The following is a 27,429-nucleotide window of genomic DNA, read 5'->3' as shown; positions in this document are numbered from 1 at the left end:
TAGTAAGAAATGTGGCAACTGAGTCATTTGTGCAACACGGTATCCTAAAGTCTTTGTGTATTTCTGGGGTGCAAATCTGTTGGAGCAAAAAGTGTTTCTACGGAGGCAACAGCACATAGTTTAAAAAGTTTCAGCAGTCTTGAATTTGTGCATGAAGTGATAGCAGTACAGAAACACAAAAAGAAAAAAAAGAAATAACACAAGAACCAATAAACGAAAATGGAACTCATAAACAACAACCAAATCGTCTTTTTAAAAAGCACAACACGAAAACGTTGAAAAATCCTCACTCAAGATTGACAAACCTACGAGAACAGTGTAAATACTTTGACAATCACACAATCACGTAGCCTGAAGGTGAAACTATAGGACAGCGAAGGATTAAGTCTTGCATACTAATACATAAGATAGGTTGCAACAGATGTACCCAAAACTGAAAGTGGTTCGAAAATGGCAAGAAAAACGCCGCTTTCGTTCAGTCATTGCAATTAATGGTGTCAGTACCAAACAGATTTTCAAACACTTTCAACTAGTCAAAGGTGAAAATATGGTGTCAAATGGTTTAAAAAGTAAGAAAATTGTACTTGCAGTCAATAATACGGGGTAGTTGGCACGCAAACTCGCAAACTCTCGGCAACCAATTAGCTGGCACGCAAACTCTCGGCAACCAATTAACAAAATACAACACCTATTTTGGCAACATAACAAAAAAGCACGATACATTTATTGCAAACTTGGCAACAATTTTAGCATACGTTTTTTGTACCTTAGGTTTAACACTTACTTTGAGCAAGATCACTTGTCACGGTATGGCACTAAAATGGTATATGTTTCACTGGCATTAAAGTAATGATCCCTTACGACAACCTATCACAACTTGACCATCATCATATTTGCAAGAGAAACCTCTGAAACTCAATGTCGTTCAGTTCCACCTTACCGTCTTCTGAAGTTGGAAAGTATTGCTCGAACTTGCGTAAATCGAAGAGAAAAGATACTCCGGTACCGAGAACCTTGCGTAAGTCATCAGGAGCATCACGTGACCAAAAATCGCGTAGCTCGGTTTTGGTGCAGGGTCCGTTATTGTGAAGTATCTCGGCGACCAGTTTAATGGCTTCTTCGTTGCGCTGTACTGTTTTGCTTTTCGCCTTTGCACGAAGCGGTATTGGCCTGGGAACTGGTAAAGGTTGCTCCAGCTCTTCTGTAGACGGACGCCTCGCGGGGGACAATGGTGTTAACGGGGTGACAAGAGATTGAATAGTCTTACTCAAAGTTTCCATACGAAGGCCAATGGACATTGCAGATTTTGAGAATATAAATTTATCTAAATTCCGTATACAACCCAAAAGAACCAACGTACGACAGATGGGTAGTCGCTCGGTTTCTTGTATAACAGCTAGGTTGTCTGCAAAACGGCGGACAACCATATTGCACAGTTTAGCGAGAGAGTCTCTTCTATTTGGTTTAGTTAGCAGGTGGACCTGCAGAGCTTCCACTAAGTCTTGCATGATTTCAAGCAAAGGCAGACTAGGCGTGCTAGTGATTGCATTTCGTGCACAGTGGGGCCTGTAGAAAATCCACGACACACCTACGTCTCCACAGCGGTTTCCAAACGCAAACAAATTCCCCGAGAAAGCCACGAATTCGCGTATGTACGCTTCCATTGCCAAAGGGCTGCGCGCGAATCGCTCATTGGAAAACTCTCGTCCGGCGGCCATTAAAACATCCACAGTTTCTGAGCAGAAGTTTTTGCATGAGAGATACGCAACCAAGAACCCAAAGATTTTTTCATGGCGCTCAATTCGCTTGGCCCGCCTAACATCTTGAACTGCCTCTCGACTGCATGAAACTACATGTTGTTGTTCTGGGGACTTAGCCTCTACCGCGTTTGTAGAAACCAATTTCTCCGTGGGCGCTTCAGCAGTATCGTTGGTTGTTTTTTGCCTAACACTGGTTATAACATCTGAAATGTCGATTTCACCATTTGGCATGAAACTAGAATCAGTTTTGTCGCGTGTCGCGTCCGAAGGTTGTCGCGTGTCGTTTTGGTCTTTTGGATCCAGTCGAATGACGCCACTCTCCTCTGGCCTGGTCGATAATTCTTCCACGGTTTCAACAGTTTGAGTTACAACTGCTTGTTCCACTTTCTCTTCGGGCTTTTGTTCATTCTCACTCTTATCCAAGGGCAAGGTACCGTCCCGATCTAAATGTAGTGCGGATAAAATGTATAGACTAACTAAATCAATTCACTTCGCGGTTACAAAAAATAGTTGAAGTCTGCTTGGGTTGAGATACAAACCTACGACACAGACTATTTTTTGTGGCCTCTATTTAAAAAGCTACGCACGTTCGGTAGTGTAGCTTCGAAAATGTAAAATAAATGGCACACTCCTGCTATATATTAATATGCGTTTCATACCATCCAAACATTACAACATATGTATATATGTAGAGAAAATATAAGCTATTGTTTGGTTAATAGCGGTCTTTTATTTATTAACAAGCCAATTTCTCCCATAGAACATCAAACGTCTGACAGTGGTTTGTTTTCTTTGTAGTAACTTGTTCTCAATGGTTTCCCTTATTGTCACGTAATTTTATTAATTTGACCACATAACAAAATAATAAACTAAATTTTGTTGGAAAAAGTTTTCATTACCTGGAACATTTTCCTGTAGTCTGGCTACTTTTCCAGCAACTGTGAACCCAACTGTTTCAATACCAGGAACAATACTTTGCACAATCAATTTCAAAGTTGTTGGTGATACGGAGCCAAGGCGTGTTTCAAAGTAGTTAGAAACCTCAACGAGCAAATTTTTCCAGGAAATTCCGGAATTGTGCAATTTTTCCTGGAAAGAGTGAAACAGTCGTTCTTTATTCCCTTTGGTTTCTTACAAGTAAGGTAATAAGCTTAAGTTTAAAAAGTAAGGTAGTAAGCAAACAAAATTTTCTATGTTATAATGGTAAGATAAGGGGCCTGTTTAAAAGCATTTTACAAAACAAAATTAATTCGTTTCCTATGTGCGTAAGGTCTTCTGTCAGGGGCCAATAATGCAACAAATTTTACTGTCTTTGTGGCAGTTCATTGGACAGGACGAGTTAGCAAATGAAATGCAAGCTAATACAGCAGTTTCAACGTAATGATAAACATTTTAATGTATGAAGTTAAAAACGAAATTCTATTTAGCGTTTACATTGCTACATGAACAAATTGTTTTATAGAAACACTATTGCAATCTTAAATATTGCAAAATACTATTGCAAGTCATTTTGATAACTTAAAAAAGCAAGAACTTAATACATACGTCAAGACATCCTGTGATAAAATCCGCAATCTCTTTTTCACAAACATTTTCCAAACAATTGTTCAGCCCAAACTGATTCTTAGGATCCCCTTGTTCTTCGCGGAGAGAGCAAGTTGCCTCAATTGCATTGATAAATATTTCAGAACTTTTTTTCAAACATTCCATGACTTGACATGCTATGACGTCATCGGATAGATTCGGGAACGCGCTTCTTTTGCCATACTTTCGACGCGAAACATTTACAACAGTGTCAAGGTCAAGCTCCGCGCCCTGAATCGATAACAACGCCCTGCAAAGAAAGGTGACTCGCAAAAGAATGAAGTGGGTTCATTTAAAACATGCAATACTAATGGAAAGTGATCTATTGGACAATTCTTTTACGTTTTTACTGCATGGCATGCCGAAGTGTTTGACGTAATTACAGCAAGGCATGTCGAATAGGTTAGAAATTGACCAAGTAAAATAGTGTTGGTGTTCGAGAGCAAAAAATGTCCTACTGCAATTAAAATCATTCTATTTTTTCTCGAAGCATTAACTGTTTAAAATTAATATCGCGACACAATAATTAGCCAGTGTACAGTGAGGTATTTGTTTTAGACTCATCTTCTAGTTTAGAGCCTGACGAAGAAATACCAGGGTCAACTCTATTCAATTCCTATTTGTTACCTTAGGAACCCATCATGTAAAGGTTGTAAAAAAAATTCTTTTGTGTATTTAACCAGCATGTTGTGCGCCACCAAACGCATTCTTTCTAGCGTGCATTAAGTTTGAACTTTTTATTGTAGCATATTTTTTTAGCCAGGGGATGATTTAGTTTTTAACTCTACGCAGGCTACTAGGCCTACTAACTCACTTGATAAATACGGCCAGCTCCTTGCTTGTAACTCCGGTCAAGCTGGAGACGTGACGATAAATGGCCACACTTGAATCTTGTACAACGTCCATCTTTGCCTGCTGCTTTAAAACAAGTCTTACCGTCTTTGTAGCTTCATCTCCCGAATCCAATAATTGAACTTGTTCCGCGGTGGACAAACATTCGAGAACTTTCTTTTGAAAAACCGATCTCAAATAATCTTGTTCTGTAATCTGCACTCTTTGTGTTTCATTCAGGAGACTTGACATCAAACAATCGATTAATGTGTTTAAACGCATTTGGTTGTTTTCGGAGGCAAGCAAACGACCCATAGTCACGTCTTGAACAAGATTATTTGGCAAAGACATAATGGTATCGTGTAATGCTCCTGATTCGGACTCATTCGCAGACCTTTCTTTATTTCTGCGAATCTCTCGGCGAGACTTAAACTTAATTCTGCGTCTCTTTGCCTTGATTTCATCTTTCTTGGCGTTGGTTCGCTTTTTACTGTGGCGCTTGGAAGGCGATTTTTCATTGTCCTCTTCTTCGGTCACTTCTCCACTCTCGCGCTCAGATTCACAGCCTTTTTGTGGTGACCTTTCTAATGGTCCAACGCTGTTGCTTCTTGACCTAGAACGACGCGATAAAGACCGACCACCGATCACTACTTCATCACTTTCCAGTATTCTAAACATAGTCGGGAAAATGAGCAAAAAGCGACGAAAATAAACTTCACTTAAGTGGTTGTCCAGTTCTCCCTCGGGTTTTCCAAAAAGGAACAACCGTTGAACCCTGGTAAAATGCTTAGAGCTGCAGATTCTGTTGTACGTGTAGTCAAAGGAAAGAGTAATAGACTGGCGAGTAAAGAGAGACAGAACTGTTTCAACAATCATTTTTTCACTTTCATCAAAGTATCTCACTTTTCCGTGTACAGCACTTCGTACTTCTGAAACCAACGTTCCATTCGCGTGGTTTAAGGCCACGAACTTGACCGGACTGAGCATTTCTAAGAGGTCCCGTTCGCTCATAAAAGAAGGCCTCAAGCCAAAAAGATGCCTCAAAAGCTCCTCAAGAAACATGCTCCTTCCGTTCAGATACTCAGCAACCTTATGCTCAACACTGGCACGAAAAATTCCACGGTCTTCGCAAATGCAGCTGATAAATTGGCAGAGAGTGCCATACCTTAAGATAACAAAATCTCTTAGGTGTTCTTGCATTGTATTGTCAAGTTGTAACAACCCAGCAATTCGCCCATCTATGGTGTTCTGACTCATAAAAATACCTCGGACAGCTTGTGCAAGATGGTCCATCGGTACTGCTTCCATGCTACTGCCGCTCTGGTTTGATGGCCCCAGATCAGACAAGAACAATTCGTCCTCAACTACTCGGATTTTGGAAGGCATTATTCGCATTGATGCGAGAAGTTCTTGGCAGCTAATTAAATCAAAATTGCCCAGTGTGATAATCTGCTGTGCCTGAGTAATGTGGATCTTGTGTCGAGATTGAACTAAGTCAAGCAGCTGACCAAATATTAAAGTGTTTAGGTGTTTGCGGTAAAAGTAGTACTGATCTGGATGGTGCAATTTGAAGACCTCCTTCACTAGAAACACAAAACTAAAGTTGTTTGAGGCCAGAAACTCCTTCTCTTTCACTGATAACGTATGGTAAGTATCAAAAAAATCACGGAACTCAATGTCAACGTTGCACAACTTCTGCAACGGCGGGTGCTTAAGAAGACTTGTGAACATTTCGTTATCTTTTAGTTGTTGTTGGGCCTTTCTATCATCGATTAGAATAACATTGGAATTAACAACGGCAAAACGAGAGGCATTGGCCTGCACTGTTTTGTAAATAAACTTTGAATCCGCGAAGCCTTTTGGTGCAAGATTTTCGATTAGTTCTGACCATGGTAAGGTGTGAGATTCAACTGCATACAACTTCTGGCAGATTATGATTTTCAATTGGTTCACCAAAGCATCGTTGTACATCTCTAAGTTGATTGCCTTTTTATGGTACTTACAGAATTGTAGCAAAAATTCAAGAAAGCACCCGTACCGAGACAACCAGCTATCAACAACGTGCGCGTCTTCATTTACAAGAGATTGGTAAGTGCTAATAAGAGACGTGCACAGAACTTTGCAAGAAAGCAGTGGAATAATCTTTCTCAGAAAAGTTGCAGAGATGAAAAATGGAAATCGATTATTATCAGACGATTCCCCGCGAGGCGTCGAAACTGCAACTGTACCAGAGGATTTTGTCGTAGAAACTGAGCTTTTTGTCAGAGGTTCGGATACCGCAGTATCTTTGCCTACAATGCTTACAACGTATTTGCACAACAGCATTGAATTACTTGGTATTGTAACAGTCATCAAGTCAGAATCTTTACAAGCTTCGTATATGAAGCTGTCAGAGGTAAGGTCAGCTTTAGATATAGTTAAGTTGTCTCTAATCTCCCTAACTGTACGCGACTTGGCTTGGATAAAGTTCATGCATTGTTTTAAAAAGCACAGACGTAAAGCCTTGATGTACTCGGGATAAAGACGCGGTGAATGAGAATTTGCCATACTTGTCAGCCAATCTGTAAAGTTTGTGCTGGAATTCCCGCAGTGTCCTTTCCAAAAGAGGTACGACTTGTTGACGACGTCCCATGTAACATGTTTACCTAAGCACGCAACAACATCTGGGTGATTGCGAAACAATGCCTTAATTTGGCTTGCTTTATTTGATGGAGAACACGTTTTTAAGTCCGGGAGTGAAATAGAGATTTTCTTCGAGGGCGAGGATTCGCTTTTAAGCTTGACAACCTCGTCATGACCCTCGCGTGCGATTTTAAACTCGGGAAACTCATTCAAAACCCTTTTAAGCAAACTTTCGGAAACAAAACCAGTGGTATGCATCAAGCTGCATTGAATTTCAGAAATTTTTAATGTCCCAATAGCTGTTAGTCCCAAACTGATCTTTTCCCTGATGACCTTGTGAACGAGATACGTAAAATCAACTGCGTCTTTGTTGTCCAACTGGTTACAAGTGGATGTGATCCAATCAACGAACGATCCATGTTTGGAGGAGATCTGCAAAAACAAAATATAGGCACACCTTACATTTTGCTTTTTGTATTATCTTAGTTTGGTCAATTTTTTATTTTTATTTTTCGATATACCGATTTTTCTGCTGAAATTACATTCATATATGAATTCATAACCTTTCAAATAGTCTTGTACCAAAATCAAATAGTTCAATGATATTGTATTCATTTTACTTTTAACAGGAAGGTGATTTTACAAAGATAAATCTACGGAAAATTAGGTCCCTTAATCCTGATTTGAAGAATTAGGTTTCAGACGTTTCGGCATAAGTAATATTGGCGTCATGTAAAAACAAATTTGACATTTTTGTGTGTTTGTGTTGGCATTTATTTGCCGCAAATACTAACTAAAAGTAAATCTCAAGCTTTTTTCAAGCATCTCGAAAACAAAGCGCAAATTTTGACGTTATAAAAACAAGAGGCCAGTGTTTAAACCAATGTCGTATACCGTGGTAAAGTTTATCCGGAACAAAACGCCTATATAACAACTTCCTGTCAGCCGGAGTCGCCTGTGTAATCTGTTTGCATTTTGTGGCTTATATAATCATCCCGCAGATTACAAAACCTATGTTAATTTGTCTATATAGACTCAAACTATCGAGAAATACAAAAACAACGGCAAATCTGGTCTTTTTTTGTTTGTAAGATAACCTTTTTTATGGACGATGGTGCCAAGATGCGTAAAATCGTTTCATTGCGTTAGATTAAAATGCGCTCCTACAACACTGATATGTCAAAAGACAAAATTTTTAAAACGTATGTCCAAAAAAAAAAATAATAACTGTTTCACAGTTGCTCAATAGTTGTATAAATGCATTCACGTAACCAATTTGCGTCGCCTTAGTCGCTTTCCTCCCGATAACGAAATACCAAACTGCGTAGCTAAACCCAGAAGTCGAACCCGAACTGAATCCGAAGGCGCGCACCGGTTGAGAACTATTCGAACCCGACACAATCCGTAAATTAGATAAACTTAAAAACCCTAACCGGAGTTTACAGTTTACAACCTGTGTTATTTTCTGTAATAGCCACCAAAAAAATGCTGATTCAGAACAATTAACGTACTAAATGTGTAAGATAACAGCCATAGGGCGTGTCAAAGAAAATGTTTAGGTGTCGCGCAAAACCGGTTCGGGATGGGTAATTTGCCTTGGAGCTCTCAACAACTTGCAGTGCACAAACATAAAAGTGATGCAAATTATTTCACTTTACACCGCTTCCATGCAAAGAATGCCCAAATTAAAATGTTGCACTACCTAATAGAATTAGTTAATATGCTTCTAATGTGAATACAAGACAGGACCATTAACAATTAAGACAAGACCATACAATAAACGATCCTGACATTCCTATAATTGCAAAAATCTATCAGGCTGCAAAAGACCATCGAGGGGTGTTCAATTAATTACCCCAAGCCACTTAATTTTTTGGTGGGATTCAACTTTTTTTGAATATTTGGGATTCAAAAGTACAGATCATATTGCCTCAATATGTTTTTTTAACAATTGTCAAACCAAGAGTTTTACACGCTGCAGCTCACAAATGCAAGTTTTAGCGTTTAGTTCATACCCGACGTGGAAAACATGCCAAATTCGTCCGCACTTTTATTTAGGTATTGGTCGTGTGAAAAAACGATAATATATAGGCTGAACACTAACAAAAATCATGTAATGACTATGTCGCCATATCAATGGTTGTTTAAATTTTAACAGCATCTGCAAGAAAGTTTTTTTTTTGTAGGACATTTGTGTTGTTCTTTAAACACAGTACCGCGGTTTAAAAGTTAGTTAATGAGAACATGTTAATGGGTCACGGAATTAACCTCGATAGTTGTGAGAGCGTCAAATAATTACCAATTTCTGCCCTGATGTGTCACATCTGTAAAGAATTAAAATACCGACATTCTGATCTTAATATACAAGATGGCCCTAGGGGTACAGGAGATATAGGCGAAAATATAAGTAGAGCAGCATGAACATCTTGTAATCAATATTACAACTTTATATCGAATGACAAGCGACAGCAAATACTTTGTGATGTTAGTAATACTTCCCGTGGAAAACGTGTCGGTAAGGCGGTGTTGAATATGGTTTATCTTTCATCATGTTTTAAAAGCGGTCTTTATAGGTCGCTAAGCGGTAAGTACTTGCTCCGTTGCTCATAACCTTTCTGTGGGAAATCACTCAGGTGATTAATAGCACGGTAACGACATGCCCTGTAAGAACTTTTTCAATGACAAGACAGATTCGTCACATAATTTTATTATTTACCGCAGCAAATAATTATCAGACACGAGTAGGGGAAAATAATTGGATTCAGAAACTTTCCTTTTTGCGCAATCCGTGATTATTAATAACTATTTTAAAACTCGCTACAAAATTGTTTGGAAATGCTTTTCGGCGCACTAATTTCAATAACGCCGTGCGTAGGTTATTTTGGGAAGAAAATACATTCTTTAGGAAAGCTTCACTGCGCACATATGTGCACCAAACGTGATTTGCGTGCGTGTGAACACAGGAAGATGGCTAACGCAACAGGAAAATAGTAATTTCCGATGGCATCTTTTCCCGTATACATCATACACATTACACACTTTTTAGGTCAATGACCAAAAACGGACTGTCGTTTTGGACTAACTATAATTGCCACAGCTTAACTGACATCAACGAAGTTAAATCACAACAACATTTATTGCTATGGGTGCTGTCTCTGTACCAAACTAACGTTTCTGACACATAAAATGCTGGGGTAGCTGGGATAAATGCAATTCCCGAAATATATATCATAAATTAGGAAATATTAAATAAATGGCATATAACTTGTATCAAATATTTTGGTTAATATAAACACATCATCGATGTTTTGTTTGGAAACATTATGGAGCCAGCAGCAGTATACATTCTGCAAAACTTCGCATTTGTACTTGAGTTTATTTTTTAATTATCTAAAAGTACATCCCATATACTAAGGCACAGAAACAAAGTTTGTTCAAGAAAAGGAAACTCTGCACGAGTTAATGCGTTCAGAGTACAATATGTTCTGTTAAGCCATAAACGACAGACTGCTGTACCAAACATGATTTGGTAATCTCTTTACTAGGCAAAAAGAAGTGAGATTTTATTGTTACTACTAAATTGTTGGGTACAATTGACCAGGTACAAACCTAACAACTGAGACAAAAGCTAACAATAAATGTGTTAGCTAGACTGGTTGCTTCAAACGAAAAATGTTTTTCAAAGCCATATATCAGTTAATGTACAAAAAAACAGTAAACAGTACAAAAAAACAGTAAACAGGTTGCTTCAAAACACTTGTAAATGTGTTTGAGTAAAAACAAAACTGCTTAAAATCAATAGAACACAAACCATTTAAGATAATAGCTCTGATTGTGTGCAAAAGTGGTTTACAACATAAAGAGTTAACTAGGTATATTTAAACTAGTGGTCAAGTCAAAGTCAAACCCACCTCTTCCCTTTTTTCATTTGACAAATTCCTGAAGCTTGCAATGACATCTGCATACTTCAGTTCAGGGTGGAAAAGCTGTTTGGCAATTGCCACACAAATGTCACACATTGTTTCAACTCAATGTTATGACATACCTACACTAAACTTTCCTGGAGAATAAAGAGTTTGATTTCAAATGCAGCTCAAAAAATAACTATATATATATATATATATATATATATATATATATATATATATATATATGATATCACATTTACAAAATTATGATCAGAAGTACATCACAAAAATACACAATAGGCGGTTATTTTTTAAGTGCAACTTTTAGTATATTTTTACAATTGAAACAACCTACATTTTGACAGAAATGTTTTATCACATTAAACACATTGTGTTAGCATTGACTATGATTTTGAATGCTACAAAAATGTTAGGTGGCTTGCTATGTCCCAGTAGGTTAAGAGGGCAGAGTGTTATTTAACACAATGCAACCAAGATTTTTTCGGTCACCCTGATGGTAAAAACATACACTCATCAGAGCCATACACTATTATTTCCCACAACTTAATAATGTTCATGTTTACGATAATGTCCGCTAAGTAGTTTTAAGAGACCGCAAGTGTTTCATTTAAATACCAAAAAATAGCCATAACACTCCTCTTGTCTATCCTGGTTCCATAGACAAGTGGAACTTTAATAACAATTAATAACATCAAATGAAGAATAAAATAACACTCTGGCAATGACAATTTTGTGTCCATTCTTGTTTTTCTGCGCAACAACACACCAACCCTTTTTTCCAGTGCGACAAATCTTGGTTTATTTATCTTATTTTCAGTGTGATGTTACCCCTGAAAGTTGGCCAATGTGTTTTTGGCTGACATAGTTGAAAACGTGCCCCAGATGCAGTTTTACAGAAAACAACGGTCTTTGTAGATAGGTAAACAAAAAACACGAAAGACAACATCAAAAGACTAAGCAATAATACTAAGACAACAAAAAGAAATCCGAAATTGAAAGGACGTTTTATTCACTATGTGCCAGTCGTTCCATCAACAGTCAACACGTTACACGTTGGCTTTAACGTCCTAAAAATACTACGTATCATGTACATATAATGACTTATATTCCATGGCAATACAAAATCGCACGCATTGCCATCGCCACAATTGCCGCAGCCACCGCTGGTGATTTGCACAACGTTTGTTGTGATTTAGAATCAGAAACTTCTTCTCAAACGCATGTTTCTTGGATGTTCTTATTGTCGAATGTAGACAGTGACGTCACAATAAATAAGATTTTTATGTAATGAAAAAAAGATTTGTGTCTAGTATTTTGAAAAGGTTTTGAAAATGTTGCAAATAAGTTTTTTTACAATTATTTTGCGTTATAAATTCCGTTTTGTATTTGAGACAAAAAAGAAAGTGAGAATGTTTGCCGCTGAAAACAATTATGATCCGCACCAGTACAACTTGCAGCTGGAAGTTAAAGATTTATTTAGGAAAATATTAATCGCTATTTTGAAGTGAAGTATATCTTTAAAATTGATTATTACAATTTGCGTGTAGTAGTGCAAAGTTAAAAAGCCATTTCAATTTATATTTTTTTATTTTACTGTACCGACCTGGATTTTCTGACGCTTCCTGGAGATTCACAAAATATTGACTAATTTCTTAGTTTCCTTTGTAAACAATGCCAAACAAATCCTGATTTTGCTATTTTGCGTACCTTGGATAATGGATAATGGCATGTTCTGATTTTTGTTATTGTTAATTAACTTGTTGATACAGTTGCCAATTTTATTGTACTTTATGTAAATTATTGCAAAGAATAAAAATTCTAAGCCAAAATTTTTTGTCAAATACAATCCTTGTTTTGACACTATAAAATACAAAAACTACCAGTTTTGTATGAAATTGGTTAAATGAAAAACTCCAGTTGAGGTTGTTTCAATAAAAATGTTTTGTTTTAGGTATGCAACCACTTGTGTTTAAATAGCTGAAATTGAAAAATAGTTAATTAGCAAAAACTGTTGAAATGGGAAGTGGTTTTTCCCGGGACAACAATGTTCGTCCAGAGACTCGAATGTCTGTCATCAGTGGCCTGAGCAGTAAGGAAGTTGATGATGATGAAACACTACATGAAGATGAAAAACGATTGGAAAAACATGAAGCTTATTTGGTTTGTTTAAACATTTACTTTGTCAGCCACCATTTTTGTTGAATGTGCTGCACTGCTCACCCTTTTCCTTCCCAGAAACAATAAGAAATATTCTCACAATTTTTTCTTACAGGCACAATTAACATTAGTGCTTGTGTATTAGCCGTTTAAAGATCTAAATTAGCAGTACAATTTATCGTGACAGGAAAACATGTACCTGCTAAAGAGGATGTTCAAACAACTTGACCCTGCTGTGATGAAAACAACTACTGATGTTCAAGGAGATATCAAAGTATCTGTAAAATATGTCAGTGACAAGTCACTTCTACTTGTCAAGGTAAATATTATAGCCAATTAGGCTTTGCAAACCCAATGACTGTATCAGAGAGTTGACATATGCCCAGAATGTCAATTTTGGTATTTATTGCAATAAAGAGTATCTTATCAAACCAAATCATTCCACTTGTCATCTTTGTAATAATAATGAAACCTTTTTCTTAGTTTACAAAATGAATTGCACACTAGTGATGATTACATTTAGGTCCAGATCTGCAAAGTAAAAAGTTGAAAATTGAGACAAGCTACCTATAATTGTGATGCACAAAACACATTAACAAATACAGCGTAAGAAACAAATAACAACCCAGCTTGGAAAATATATATGTTTATTAGGTAATTGCAGCTCAAGATCTCATAGCAAAGGATATTCGTGGCCATACATCTGATCCATATGTAAAGGTATTAGCTACTGCATTTTGGTTTAATATAAATAATGAATCTTGTGTGAGTAGCCCACCCCTCATTCCATGTTTTCAATAGGTTTTGCTACTAATGCACAGGGATGCCACCATTGAGTTAACAGAAGAACAAAAAGGAATGAAATGCACATCTGTGGCCAAAAACACAAGAAACCCAATCTTTAATGAAATTTTTACTTTTCCTGTAACCAGCGAACAAATCAACTTTCTTCAGTTGAGGTAAATATTTTTCCAGGATTTCCAGCTTATTTGCTTGGGTTTTAACAAACACATCTAAGATTGTAATATTATTGGATCGTTATTTTGAATGGATTAAAGGGACGTTAATCATGGCTATTAGGGAAATACATGTTAAATAAAACTATGTATTGTACAAGTTATAGACACTACAGTTTATCATGAAAGTTTAGCAGATGCATAGAAGCGCACCAAGTAGTTTTTTATAGTGACCAAAAAACTTACTCCTAATAAATACTTGCCTTTTAACAACCATTTTTTAGCACTTGTGGATTGTGAGGTAATATATGGTGGGCTTTATGATTTGAAAGCAAGTTCAGTCATCCCTGTGTTAAACTGTGGTGATTTGATTGACCTTATGAACTAAACAAAAAATATTTTCAAAAGTTTAAAACAGCCTTTTTTGTTCAATTTGCTATGTCAACATGTATGGGCAGTACAAAATCTTACATATATACATCATGTGAAACAGATGCTCTGTATGGAGTTTTGATGCTCTTGGAAAGGATGACTTTATGGGTGAAAGAATCATTTCGGTTGCAGACCTTTCATGTTATGATGTGGTGGCATCCAATTGGTACGAGTTGCTTCCTGAGGTAAGTTACGTGTGTATCAGGATGAACTTACACTTATGTCAATAATATGCCTTGTATTTACAACCACCTGACATTTGTGGTTGCCAGCTCAAGCATCTTGCCCTTGCATTCAATAATTCAAGTTCAAGTATTTTTTTGTTTTACGAGTGAAAAGGAGTTTTCGTTTTGTGACTAAATGCAATAAAATGCTATACCAGAGTGCCATAGGCCATGTGAACAACAAACACTAATTTTATGAGCTATTTTACTGGAAAGGTTGCAGATTAAGAATTATGTGCCAGTGTAGTGCAAAAACAGTAGTGCAAAAGACAATAAGGTTTATTTGCTTCTTGTTCTTTGATAAGTCTTAAGAATTTTGGTAATAATCCATTAAAACCCCAATAACATATTTTTTACACTGACCGCTATATGGCGCTATTAAGCTATAACCAGGCATGTCTAGTATCGTCCTATAATATCTTTTGTGCATACACTTTCTATTACTAATAGGTCAGTACGCAAAATAGACAATAGGCATATAACTTTGGTTTACAATGATAACACATCGATAATTCTAAACCACCATATTTGTTTTGTCGATTGTTTTTTGTCATGGCATTTTTTTCGTTTGGCCACTATAACGTTTTTATTTGCTTTGAACATAATTGTCGTTTATTCCAAATATGTGCATTTTACCGTTGATTACGTCGTACGACGAGAGCAATAACCTTTCACAATTAAACTGGTGCTACTTAAAAGTCCATCAAGCCTATACCCGTTAGCATTTGTCGAAATACACAGATAGATCAGAGATGTCGATTTGCTAGAGATAAGGGCCCGTTGCGGGGCAAGGGCACTGCTAATTTAGCACGATGTGTCAATGGAACGTTGCGATAATATCCTACACGCCTTTCATGTGCCCATGGACGCATTCGATGTCTTAGCCGGGCTGCCCTTTTTGCCAAATGGCTCGCCGTGGGTTATTTATCGATTATTGCATCGCTAACGGTAAAAGGTACATGCCTCGTTAGGGATGCAAAACGACGGGCGGTTTTAAAAAGTCGGTGTTTTTACCCTAAAGTACATATCCCGCCTATGTTTGTTATTCTTCATTAATGAATAAAACATTTAATTCTATTCTATTTGTATAACTGCTACCTGTGTAACAGCCTTAGGGATAAAATGCCAAAAAACTGTTTCTGGATATTTTTGTTGTTGCATTGGGTCGTACAGGAAAAGTCGTACACTGAAAATGAATACATGAAGGCGATAAAAATATTTGAATTTTTAGGTTTGGGCTAATGGTGCCAAGTACAGACGGGTAAAACTAAAAAACGAATTCCTTTTTTTAGAACCGAATCGTGTTTGTGCAATAAGTGATTTTTTTTTGAAAAATTGGTGTTTAAATATTTTTTTTTGAGACTTTTTTAAATAACCCCTAAAACTGTCTGGATCTGACATTTTAAAACTTCCTAACAGTACAAGATTTTAAAGTAATATTTTTACCAGATTTCGACATTTCACAAATCTCCCGTTTCAACAAAAATTACGTAATGTATAACGTAACCGTTCCCAACCCCAAAATCATCAATCAGGCAACCGGCCTCCGCCCCATTATTCCGTCACAATACTTAGCCGGAAATCCATTTCCACATGCCTGTGGGTACAACTCACCAATGTTCTCATGTTTACTCTGGATACAGAGGACATTGTGGGCCGATTTGTCCTACAAATAACCTTGCGGGGGCTGCTGATGGGCTGATAGCAACCGCATTTACCGGCCAGAGCTATAAATTATGGATCATATAGTTCTGGGCGTAATAGGGATTGGGTATAAAGCACATTCCGTCTATTTCGCGTCTTTGTGTGAATTGTATGAAGATGGTATCTTGAAAAATTTTCACACGGTGAGCTGCTGCTGCGGTGATTATTGTTTTTCTGGTACCCACTGCCCGTCTGTTTGTCCGAATGTAAAATACGTGTTGGTACATTCTGATTCTGGTCATACGTTGTTTACCTGTTATTGCTTACTTCAACATAGCCATGTACAGGTTTTTTTTTAAGGTTTGGTTTGGGTGACCGCTAAGTAGTTTTAAGAGACCGCAAGTGTTTCATTTAAATACCAAAAAATAGTCATTTTTGCTTATTTGGGAAACCGCTGGAGAAATTTGGGGGACCGTTTCGGTCCCCCAAAACACCTTAAAAAAAACACTGGCCATGTAAATGTGGATTGTATTGGATACAACTTCATTTTTTTAACTTTTAAAAAAATATCATTTTTAATATTGTAAAAACTAAAAACTGATATTAACCTTTAAAAGTTTTAACCTTTTCAATTTTTAGGTCGTTTTTTTCCATTTTAAGCAATTAAAAGTACAACATTTTTCTTCATTGTAAACAAAACACACATTTCGCCTATTTTTAGGTCAAGGTTTCTTACCATAGTAAATAATAACTACTCACTATACAACACATGAGATCTTGACAAATAGCCTCTCTTTAAAAAATAATAATGTAAGAGTTAATAATAAAGTAAAATGGTTGACAAACTCCTTGCCTTACGTTATGTTCATTGTGAAAAAAAAGATCTTTGAAATAACCGTGCATCATTTTTGAATTCCATAAAAATAAAACCTACTTTGTGCATCTCTGGCTACTTTGGCAGTTGCTCATTTCTTGATTTTTGCGAAACATTTTTCATGACTTGACCTATTTGTAAAATCATGCCATAAGACCATGTTGTATTGTAACTGTTGACAAAAGTTTAAGACACCGTTCATTTTAAACAAAGGTTGATCTAACCATCGGAGGAAACGTTGGAATCAAGCTCAACTACAAATTGCCCCAAACACTTAATGTCATCATCGAAGGAGCAAAAGGAATTCGTATCGACAACGACGATGTAGAGCCGTAAGTGGAAGTTTATTTAAAAAATATATATTTCAAGAAAATACCAAAACAACCACAAAACGAAAAAACTATATATAAGCTGTTGCTGCCAGGCATAATATCAACTTTGTAGAGCTCTTCTGGTAATTGCTAATTTGAGATAGAACTCCACCATGGTCTCTCTAAATCTTTGCTTAAAATGGAAAACCTTGCGTTACAAACATTATTGCATGTAGTTTACGCCAAAAGCGATGCGTTTGATAGAAAGTTTCGTAAATTTACTGATTACCTTATCACCCTATATCAGTAGTTCTCAAACTGGGCGTCGCGACGCCCTGGTGCGTCGTTTCAATTTTCCAAGGGCGTCGCAGAATAGTTCCGTTTCGTGGCTTTTTGTTGTTGTATCAATAAACACAATTTTAATAATAAGTTTCCTCATTAACTTTTATTTGCTGGTGCGTCGCAAGTCCAGAAAAACTTGTCCAGGGGCGTCGCAACAAAAAAAGTTTGAGAACCACTGCCCTATATGATAGTGTTCAAGAAACTAACCTATTATTGCAGTTCCAAGGTGTTTGAAATCAAGTTGCATTTTCTGTTGCATTTTTTCTGGACATGTGGTTTTAATTTTAAGTTGTTGCTATCCACCTATCATCTTTAGATTCGTGCGCGTATACATTCCTGGTGTACCTTACGTGTACAAAACATGGCCATGCAAAGAAAGAACTGGTAGTCCGGAATGGAATGAATCCTTCGATTTTCCTGTACCAAAAGAAGAACTGAACAGCAGGTAATTAAAGCACCTAAAGTGTTGTTGTTGTTGTTTTGGTTTTGCAAAAGTTTTGTGTACTTTGTGTTTAAAGTATAGTGGTAAAATAACGAAATAATTTTCCTGTTTCCATTAATTTACTGCACTGTTTAATGAGATTAGCGCCTTCTGAAAATGTTCAAAACTTCAAAATAATAAAGGAATTCATATTTTAAAATGATAAAAAAATTGAAAAACATGTTTTAAAAGCAAAAAAAAAATGTACAATAAAACAGAAATCGCAAAATTGATGTTTCCGTTATATTTCTGAAAAATTGGATTGATTTGTTTATTTTGTATTTGCAGGTACATCGTGCTTATAGTGGCAGATGCCAATGAAACCGACAGCTATCTGGGCGAATGTCATATCGATCTCGACAACTTTCAGTTTGATCAGGGATTCGAAGGGGTTTTCCCTCTTTCCGACATGGTAACCTGATACTTAGTCGTCAACTGAAAAAAATTGTCAGGTTTCCTATTTTGTGTGTTTACCTTATATTTGCAGTTAATAATGTTCATTGGTTGGTTGGTTCATGGGTATTTGGTAGCTCCAGCTCAGACAATTACCGTAGCCACTTTTTACATTAAAAAATCAATTTTTACTTAGTGAGTGGGGTTTCGAAAAGCGTCGATCATCTGGCAGATAAGGTCAAGTTGTCTTGGACTTTGCAATATCGTGGTATTTAATTGGTATTAAAGCAGTACTTAGTGGTGTAACGCCATTACCTAGTTTTAATTCCTAGGGTATTCTTAAAGTATCACGTTTTTGACGAAGTTTTTATTTCCCATATGTGACTGAATAAATAATAAAACAATAGCTTTCGTGTGAAGCAACCAAAAGCCATCCAAAAATTTAAAGCAAGGCACCTTAATGCAGTTGTGGGATTCAGCCGGTTCGCACCGGTTTCATAGAACCGTCTTACGAAGTTTTATGAGATCAGCGAACCTGTTAGCATTACTGGTAACTGTCAATGGAGTTTTTGTAACCAGAGCAGGCCGAAAAATATCACTTTTGTGATAGAACCGGCTGACAAAAAATTTGAATCCCACCACTGCCTTCAAGCCATGTAGTCTAGTTTGTCTAACCGTAATTGTTATCATTTTCAAGCCAAATGTTTAAAACAAAAACTGCGTCCAATTTTGTTGTAAATTGTCAAACGTTTAACCAACCAATTTTTTACACTTTAGCGTGGGAATGTGGCCGTTCGAAGCAGATGGACAAGAAACGCAATCACTCAAGAATTCCAGGAGGCGATGGTTGCGCATGCCATGTACAAGAAACCTAATATGGTGTTTGCCAGAGTCAGAGGGGCTGGAAATCAGGTGAGATAATCGTGCCAGCGTTTTAGAATACTAAAACAGAGTACAACTAAAGTCCTGGTTTTAAATGATTCCTACTTAAATAAATAGAGCATTAGACAAGGCTTGAGTTTGAGTTGGTGTTATTTAAGCTTTTATTGAAGATGTGTATTATAACTGGTTTATAGGAAAAATATTATGCATGGTGGACCCCTAATGTTTAGATTCGCTTATTTTTTGTTTAAACTTAATACAAATAATTGTGTAAATTTTGTGCAGAAAGTTTTTCTTAACTTAACCATTCACAGACTTAATGAAAATTTGAAATAATAAAAATGTCGTGTACATGTAAAAAACAAATGGTGTATGTTGTAAAGTAGAAGTAGTCACAAACATACGAAATCTTTTATGAATTTTGAACATTTTATCAATAAAAATTAAAAAAAGGAAAATTTGGTTGTACCTCGTAGGATGGTTGGGAGCATATTTTATGGATTTTCGTTTTCATTTTTTTCGGACAAAATAATCAATTTGGTCGTCGGCACCTTCCACGATTTCTATCAAATTTAATCCCATTTCTCTCTTGGTCCGGATTTCACGATACACAAAGTTGTGAGATCAATAAAAGATCCTCGCGATATCACAACGATCGGGTGTCGACATGCCTGACGTAAAGCTTGCGGCGAACCAGTCGATGTGAAGATATGAAAGCGTACGTCTCATTAGCGGCTATAGGGTTTTCTGATTGACATGCGCCCTGTTATAAGTTTTCTAATTAAATTTCACGGATGAACTTTATTGTAGAGCTGGAAAAGAGGTGTATGTAAAACCTGTGACGTAAGAGCTCATGTGACGTCACAACTTAAAGTGTCGCACATTAAATAGTAAAATGAAAACATTTGCTAAGCTTTTAGGATTAGTGGTAGGCTATAACTAAGTATAAAAAGCGCATTTGTTTCAGATTTATAGTTTGTTTTGTAATAATATTGCTAAAACCTAAAGCACCTTTCTGGTTCCGCTTTTAAAGACCCGTTCGTTGATGTTCCAAGATGGTTGTCGTTTGGCAATGAGATTTTTATTATGCGTTTAGTTTGCGGTAAGATTTAATTAAAAACGGGCTGACATTGTCTATAGAAGACATTTTTGAGTTTTTACCAATTTTGTTGGCCTTTTTGTTTCAATTTTGAACCACATGTGTCATACAAAAAATATAAAATATAAACTTGTAAAAATTTTGACCCGTTGAAATCGCAGGGTTTTTTGTTATATTTTGAAACATTGCAACCTTTTTGCTTCACCACACACTTTAATTTTATGGATAAATAGCCGTTGGACCAAAAACGTATACAGATGCATTAAATGACCAAAATGCATACCGCCTATATATCACCAAAACTCCCTGTTAGACAAAGATAACAGAGAAATTCGAAGACCGTGTTTGTCCGAAGTGAAGGTTCGTTTGGAGGATAACTCCTGTTAGAGCGTAGTAAATAAGGTCAAGACTGGTTAAAAGGGTCCAGAACTTTCGAAAACAAGCATCAACGCCACGTTTCATAACTCGAAAATGCAACCACAGTATTCCGTCACACTTATGTATTTCATAAAGGTCGCTCGATTTGCAAATGGGAAACTCATGTTTAAAAAGCCGCAAATTATTACCTTAACCTTTGCACCCAACATATCGTCAACACCGACGTTTATTTACCTTTTCCTGCCTTGCGGGGCCGCTAACTGACTTTTAATTGTCCGAAAGAATCGATTTTGCGCTCTGGTTATCGTCCGTTTTTCAAGATCGGCTTTTTGATGCGTCTTCGCATTATGACGTGATAAACGAGAGTCTGATATGGTTGGTCCTTGTTTGTCACGTGGTTGTGAGGGTTTGCTTATGCTTTTGACGGTAATTGCAGGATCAGCTAAAATATTGATCACATAATTGCAAGATATATTTACGTTATACGTAACAAATGATATAGAATTCATGAATACGTTAAGGTTATTTTGAAAGTCTTGTTTAAGACAATTGTTTGTAATTATGCCGACCGTTCCTGGAACGAATAAAATACTGCATTCGTACGTTTTATTTCGTATTATTTTTATTTTTGACATAGATTTTAGTTGGAAAAAAGTAAATTTAACTTATTCATTTTTTCACTTACGACAGATATGTGTTTAAAGTAAATAACTTTTGACTTTTTGACAAATTCTTTAACCTTTAGTCCCCTAAAATGTAATTCGGTTTGCGACTATTATTATTTAGGTGTATGTTATCTAGATGTCTACAATGTCTTGCAATGTTTTGTAGAGTTTTGTTTAAAGAAAATTAAAACAGTAAAAAAAATCCTGTCAAAATTTCTGTAAAATTCTGCCTGAATATCGCGAATTCAAAATCATTCGAAAACGGTCATTCAAACCTAGTGGAATAAACGACATAACGTACATAGTAAACAATAGCAGACGGGGACCTCACTAACTCGCCCTCATAAATCACAAGCAATCAAAAGGCTTCTGGAGATTCAGGCATTGATTTTGTCCAAACACTTAAACCTCGCATCTCATCTCCGGCAAAAGCTTGTCGAATCCGAGCATCGCTTTTCAAACTGTTTATTATTTTAACTCCTCCGCGCCCGGTCCGAAAACGTCACAATATCACGATTGTGACGTCACGCGTGCGCTGCGGTCACGCCTAATGCGATCGCTCGTTGAAAGGCATTAAGCTGTCGCGCGGCGATGACCTTCGGGGTTCAAAGGTCAGAGGTTGTTTATTGTCGGTTGTTGGAGGCGCGAAAATGCGAGAGGAATATTGTGCGATGGCAACTGCTGAGGTATAGTGACGGTAACGAAAGTAATGCTTGTCCGTGAGTTTGGTAAACACAAGCCCCACCTAAAGTCCGAGTGACAGGTTGATGTGATAGAGAAGATGTGATACACGGCATGAAGGCTATGAAATTTTATGTACACATACACACTTGGTCGATAAGTTAAAATTCCCTATTTTACAATCGCCTTTTCCACCACAATCTAAGCACTATTGGACAAACTATTTGTTTGCAAAGTCGTAAAAAATGTATAACTTTGTAAATAGAGTTGCATAACGTTCAGACTGAAAAACATGTGCACACAATACAACAGAATATTATGTCAAATTTTAACAATCAAACGTGCCATTTTTACTTTTTAAACAAACACATACTTTTCTTCAAATCCACTAATTGTAACGTTGTAAAAAAGGTCAAAAATTGCAACACACCTGCGACCACGTTTCAATACTTACACTTTGTAACTGTGACCTTGTAACCAGCCAAGAGGTCACCTGATATCGTTGGCGCTCGGCCAAAATCGCCAACCTCGTAACGTGATAATTGGACGCACACAAACCATCAGGAAAAGCCCCGAAAGGGATCGCACAGCAAACACGATTGCTATGGCAACAGCACGTACGATGACCGGTCGCTGCTTGGACGGACACTAGCTTGACCCCTGGGGTCAACGGAATACGTGGGTCATTTTGGGTTGTGAGGATAATCACAAACTTTAAACTTGAAAAAGGTCGTAGTTTTTAATGTGTACAGATTTTACCACCTTTTTAGTTTAATGAGAAGGGTACCACGAAGAATGCTGGTCTAACCTTCCAATAAGCCACCAACACACCTTAAAATTTAAGTTATATAACTATGGACTAAATGGAGTCAATGCCTGGGCAAGTTTATTTTGAACCCAGAGTGCTGTCTTGCTAAGCTCGCAATTATTACATTCACTTGGACTTGTTTTGCCAACTGCGCATTTAAACCTGTTTCTTTGGCTTCAGCCAAAAACGCCGATGATTCGATAAATAAAACTGTTTGTTAGGATAAACTTTAAACCGGGTCGGGAGCTGGCTTCCGGCGACGTGTGGTGAACTTAGGTAAATCCTTCTTCAAATAAACGGTTGTCTATCATCGGTTACATAAGCCGCTGGGGTTAAGTTTGCCAGTGGTACTTTGTCGCATTTCAGCATGGTATATGAGTAATACGACTGTTGAGAATAAAGCACATTTTTGAGGTCGATTTATCTTTTTTGTGCCTTAAGTTTTTTTGCAATAGATTGCAGTTTATTGTTTTTGCACTTGATCAAGCTTTAAGATTGTCGATGCGTTTGTCACATTTCTGCTGTTGGGGCTATGCACGGAGATATGTATGTATTTTTTTAATGCCAGATGGCTATTTGTCAAACAAAATCCCAACGAATTTTTTGTTTGTGCAAAGTTTACAACACACAAACCGAATACCTTGTTTTATTGTGTCCTGGTCACATGCAATACTCGTCCATTTTATAAGTTATGAAAAGGGTTTTGAATGTGGTTTACTTCGCTGAATTAGGTCGTCTCAATTTAAACAGGAAAAATACGCATCAAGGTCACGGTCAAAAGAACGACTCAATTATACCGAGTCAGTTTCGCATTATAATTAACTAACGTGCTATGCAAAACAATAATGTTCCAAACATACGCCTCACAATTCAATTTCCCAAAAATGTTGTGACCACTAGAGGCGCCCGGGCGCTGGATTTTACTTTGTACTTTCTCCATTTACCAAAAGCGTTTGCAGTACGTTCCTCGCCATGATGATAAGAGCCCTAGCGGAATCGCCGTGTTCGGTTTATTTTCTTAGGACCAGATAAGGCCGATTTACGGTATTGGCCCCTCCACTTTGTTACCCTGTAATCCTCGGGCTCAGCTTCTTATATACATTAGTCTAGGGCATTTTCAGAGTTAATGGCTCCCCTTTGTAAATGACCTTTCCACATCCGCTTATAATTGAAGCTGCTTTATGGCTTTCAGGATTTCGAGAGGTCGTTATGCTGTCATCTTTGTTTGTGGCGATTTGGCCTACTTTCAAAGCGCCTTGCTTTTTAATGCATATAAGCTTTGGTGGTTTGTTTTATAATTTTGCGTCCGGCATTTTTCAGAAATTCATATCGCAAAACCATCTTTCTTGCCTAAAACGAGCTCTGTACTAATAATTTCTTGCAATAATGCACCTCATGACAAAAATGTGTTCAAAACACTTACCTTTACCGTATAATACGGAACAGATTTTTAAAGACTTTGCCAGTATTTAAATAGATTTTAATTAGCTTATTATATGTCAAGCGACAATAAGGCTAAAAAATTCAGAAATACTGCGTATTTGTGTCACAGAACGTTTTAGATTTAAGATGCTTTCGATGCAATTTAGGTGTTGTTTTATCAAACAAATATTTTATATTTCAGGCCATATCCATCCGGGTTCCGAAGGCAGGTGCTCAGTCTCGCCTGCGTGTAGTCAACGGGGTTCTCGTTCGCTAAAGTGTATTGTCAAGATGACAGAAAACTTGTGAATAACAACGCAACATAATTATTATTTCCCTTTTCATGCAAATCCATTTTGCACAATGCTTTGTTTTTTCAGGCTTGATAATGTATGAATTTAGGTAAATAATGTGTTCGTTGCATTTTGAAGTTTGACTTGGTATTATTGTCAATCTTTTTTAAGGCCTTATGTTAAACTTTTTTCTTGAGTTTAATTTCTTTGATAGATTGTACATTCCATCAATTATATATTGTCGTTATATTTGTGGGCCAAAAACCTTACAGCCATGTTTGTGTAAATGTCATGTTAGTTTAAATATTTTGTACACATTGATTTATCAATAGTAGTGCCTTTGTCTGATGCCTACGAACATCACTGTATTGAAAGTAGTGCCTGCTTGTACCTTACACAGCTGTACGTAATTTATTGCAGTAAATGGTGGTTAATAGACCCCCGGTTACAACAGATTATTATCATTACTATAGCGATCTTTGTTTTTGACGCAGTTTTTTGAAGATTAAAAGTATTTTTGGCAGTTTTTTACCACAATTGTGACAAAATATACAATTGTGTCCTTATTAAATGCGAATTTGCTACACAAGTGATTTTTCATGTTTATTTTTGTATTTGATTATTCGCCACTGTTTATGTTTTACGAGCACTGTGCGATTATTGATTCATTTCCAACCCTGCTGTAAAATATTCCCACGCACTCATTTTTCACCCTGGTGTATTTGCGTTTGGCAGTAGCACACAATAAACTATCCAGTTCACTTCATTATGCCCGTTGTCAGTGTTGTAAGATCAGCTCACAATAAGGTTTGAATACGCGACCTTATAGGCACTCGACCTTTACAAAGTAGGCCTAGGTTGCATTTAATATTTGAAAATGCAAAAAATGTTGCTCGATTTAGATAGGATTTATTAGAAAGCCATAAGGTATGTATTGTGCCTTGACAATAATAAATCCAAGGTTAGAAACGTTTGTTTCAAGGCAGAAACCAGTTAGCTTTAGTATGAAATAATTTAATCTCCTTTTTAGGCACTGGAAATGCTTGCATAAGCTAAATTTGTCTGTTCTTTGTACTAAGGCTAACAGTTAGCCGCCAACTGATTTGCCTTGCAACAAAAACGTTTCCAAACTTGGGCTTGGTAACAATAGCGAACAATTGACAATATCGCAGTATTTATTAAATTTTCCCTTTTTACTAAAAAAAGCGCACGTAGGTCGAAGTCTAAATTCGACCTTACAAGACGCATGCGCGTCATTAGTCACGTGATAATTCGCGGGGTTGGTTTTGGTGGCAAAGTGAAAAATAGTTTTGAAAAGTAGAAAGCGGGCCCGGGTCTGTCTTAATCGGATTATTGGATTTATTTGTGAGCAGTGTCAAACCCCAGAAAGCGACCCCAGCTAGACGTTGTAAATGCATGGCGGGGCATAAGGGCGAGTCGGCAACTAAATCAGTTTACACAGACAACAAGGTTTGGGCGAAACCGAGGACTAAGCAGCGGAATGTTCAAAGCATGCTCGATGCGTCGACAGGCTAAATTGCCTGCGCCAATATTGTAGCTAAACATGGTGTTTAAGACCCTTGCTCATTGGCTACCGTTTGTCTACAAACTGAGCTGTTAACAAGGCCTAGAGGAGCACATATTAATTGCCACAGGGGGAAGATGGTTCCATCATTTTTTCGAAGCCTCTACCATAAGAGCAAAACTTACCAAAGACAATTATGAACAAAGCCTATAGCCTACCTTGAACAATTCGTTATTAATCTACTTTGGAGTTTGTGATTCAATACATTGTGTTTTACGGGTCAGAAAAATGAATAGGGCTCACAGGTTTAAATTTACCTATATCCTAAAAAAAACTTAGGGAGCAAACACATACCATTTCTTTAAAAGAGGGGTATTTTTTTGGTTTGAGCGTACTTTTTCATCTTAAAGCACAACCTAAATTATTAAATGTCCATAAAATGTTCCCAGATAGTTTGGGCACCAATGGCCTCATTGATGCCTTTTTCGGGTGGTATTCAGGGCCTAAAAGCGTCTTTTCATTCTTGCCCCTTGGGAGCGCTGGTCTAAATGTGAAACCCTCGACGTGGAGACAGGGTTCAAGTCTTACATCTGTCATCACCTGGATAAGTCGCCGGCTCGGCTTGTGTCGGCATTCAGCTCCACCTTGGTGTGTGTTCAGCAAATTACGCGTTCACAGGCGAAACCAATGCGGTTGGCGTGCAAACTAAGTAAACAACTAAGCTGAACGGAGCGGTGCTGTTAATTTGTCTGAACTTGGGGGTAATGTAACCGGAATTTCTCTACTCCAAAGCCCTCCATTGAGCATTTGAAGCCTTTCAGAGCCCAGTAACTCGAGATAGTCAACACAACAGACGCCTCATTGGTAAATGTGTTTCCCATTTGACTTGAGTGTGTTTAGTGTTGGCGTTTTTGCGTTTTTGCGTTCTCTGACTTGCAATTTCCTCAGCGACCAATAGTTCTTGTCAACCCGTGTGGTCTCGCCAATAAGCAGTAATAGCCGGTGAAAAAAGCTTCTAAATAGGTATTAATGTATTGGCTCATTTTCAAATGACCCTTTCAGTTTTGCCATACAAAGATACAATAGTCATTTGAAAAAGGTTTCAAATGGGCATTATTGACCTTTTCTATGTAAAA

At 37.2% G+C, this 27,429-nt stretch overlaps 2 protein-coding genes across 2 annotated transcripts; one reads left to right on the top strand and one right to left on the bottom strand.

Annotated features, from left to right (window-relative positions):
• Positions 1 to 40: 40 nt before the first annotated feature.
• LOC145223203 (uncharacterized) lies at positions 41 to 10,853 on the bottom strand. Its single transcript, XM_080089579.1, has 5 exons — positions 10,709 to 10,853; positions 4,159 to 7,229; positions 3,306 to 3,594; positions 2,660 to 2,849; positions 41 to 2,203 (listed from the first exon to the last, which is right to left on the bottom strand). Exons 1-5 carry the CDS (start codon positions 10,814 to 10,816, stop codon positions 888 to 890), a joined length of 4,974 nt encoding a protein of 1,657 aa, XP_079945705.1. The 5' UTR covers positions 10,817 to 10,853; the 3' UTR covers positions 41 to 887.
• Positions 10,854 to 12,658: 1,805 nt separating this feature from the next.
• Positions 12,659 to 25,534, top strand: LOC145224270 (synaptotagmin-10-like). Its single transcript, XM_080090735.1, has 10 exons — positions 12,659 to 12,886; positions 13,071 to 13,202; positions 13,538 to 13,603; positions 13,685 to 13,842; positions 14,333 to 14,456; positions 17,227 to 17,345; positions 17,983 to 18,111; positions 18,436 to 18,559; positions 19,318 to 19,452; positions 24,678 to 25,534. The coding sequence occupies exons 1-10, from the start codon at positions 12,743 to 12,745 to the stop codon at positions 24,750 to 24,752; spliced, it is 1,206 nt and encodes a 401-aa protein (XP_079946861.1). The 5' UTR covers positions 12,659 to 12,742; the 3' UTR covers positions 24,753 to 25,534.
• Positions 25,535 to 27,429: the final 1,895 nt, after the last annotated feature.

The sequence above is a fragment of the Phallusia mammillata genome, chromosome 4 (genome assembly GCF_965637545.1).
Source record: "Phallusia mammillata chromosome 4, kaPhaMamm4.hap1.1, whole genome shotgun sequence".
In the NCBI taxonomy this organism is placed as follows: Eukaryota; Metazoa; Chordata; class Ascidiacea; order Phlebobranchia; family Ascidiidae; genus Phallusia; species Phallusia mammillata.
The sequence above is the reverse complement of the archived record's forward strand: the minus strand, read 5'-3'. Positions and strand labels throughout refer to the sequence as shown.

Excerpts from the sequence above, each read along its gene's own strand:
- LOC145224270 (XM_080090735.1), top strand. The coding sequence starts at position 12,743 with ATGGGAAGTGGTTTTTCCCGGGACAACAATGTTCGTCCAGAGACTCGA. Across the intron at positions 13,203-13,537 it reads AGTCACTTCTACTTGTCAAG|GTAATTGCAGCTCAAGATCT; the intron begins GTAAATATTATA and ends TATGTTTATTAG. Across the intron at positions 18,112-18,435 it reads AAAGAAGAACTGAACAGCAG|GTACATCGTGCTTATAGTGG; the intron begins GTAATTAAAGCA and ends TTGTATTTGCAG.
- LOC145223203 (XM_080089579.1), bottom strand. The coding sequence starts at position 10,816 with ATGTGTGACATTTGTGTGGCAATTGCCAAACAGCTTTTCCACCCTGAA. Across the intron at positions 3,595-4,158 it reads GAGCTGGCCGTATTTATCAA|GGCGTTGTTATCGATTCAGG; the intron begins GTGAGTTAGTAG and ends CTTTCTTTGCAG. Across the intron at positions 2,850-3,305 it reads TTATCACAGGATGTCTTGAC|GAAAAATTGCACAATTCCGG; the intron begins GTATGTATTAAG and ends CACTCTTTCCAG.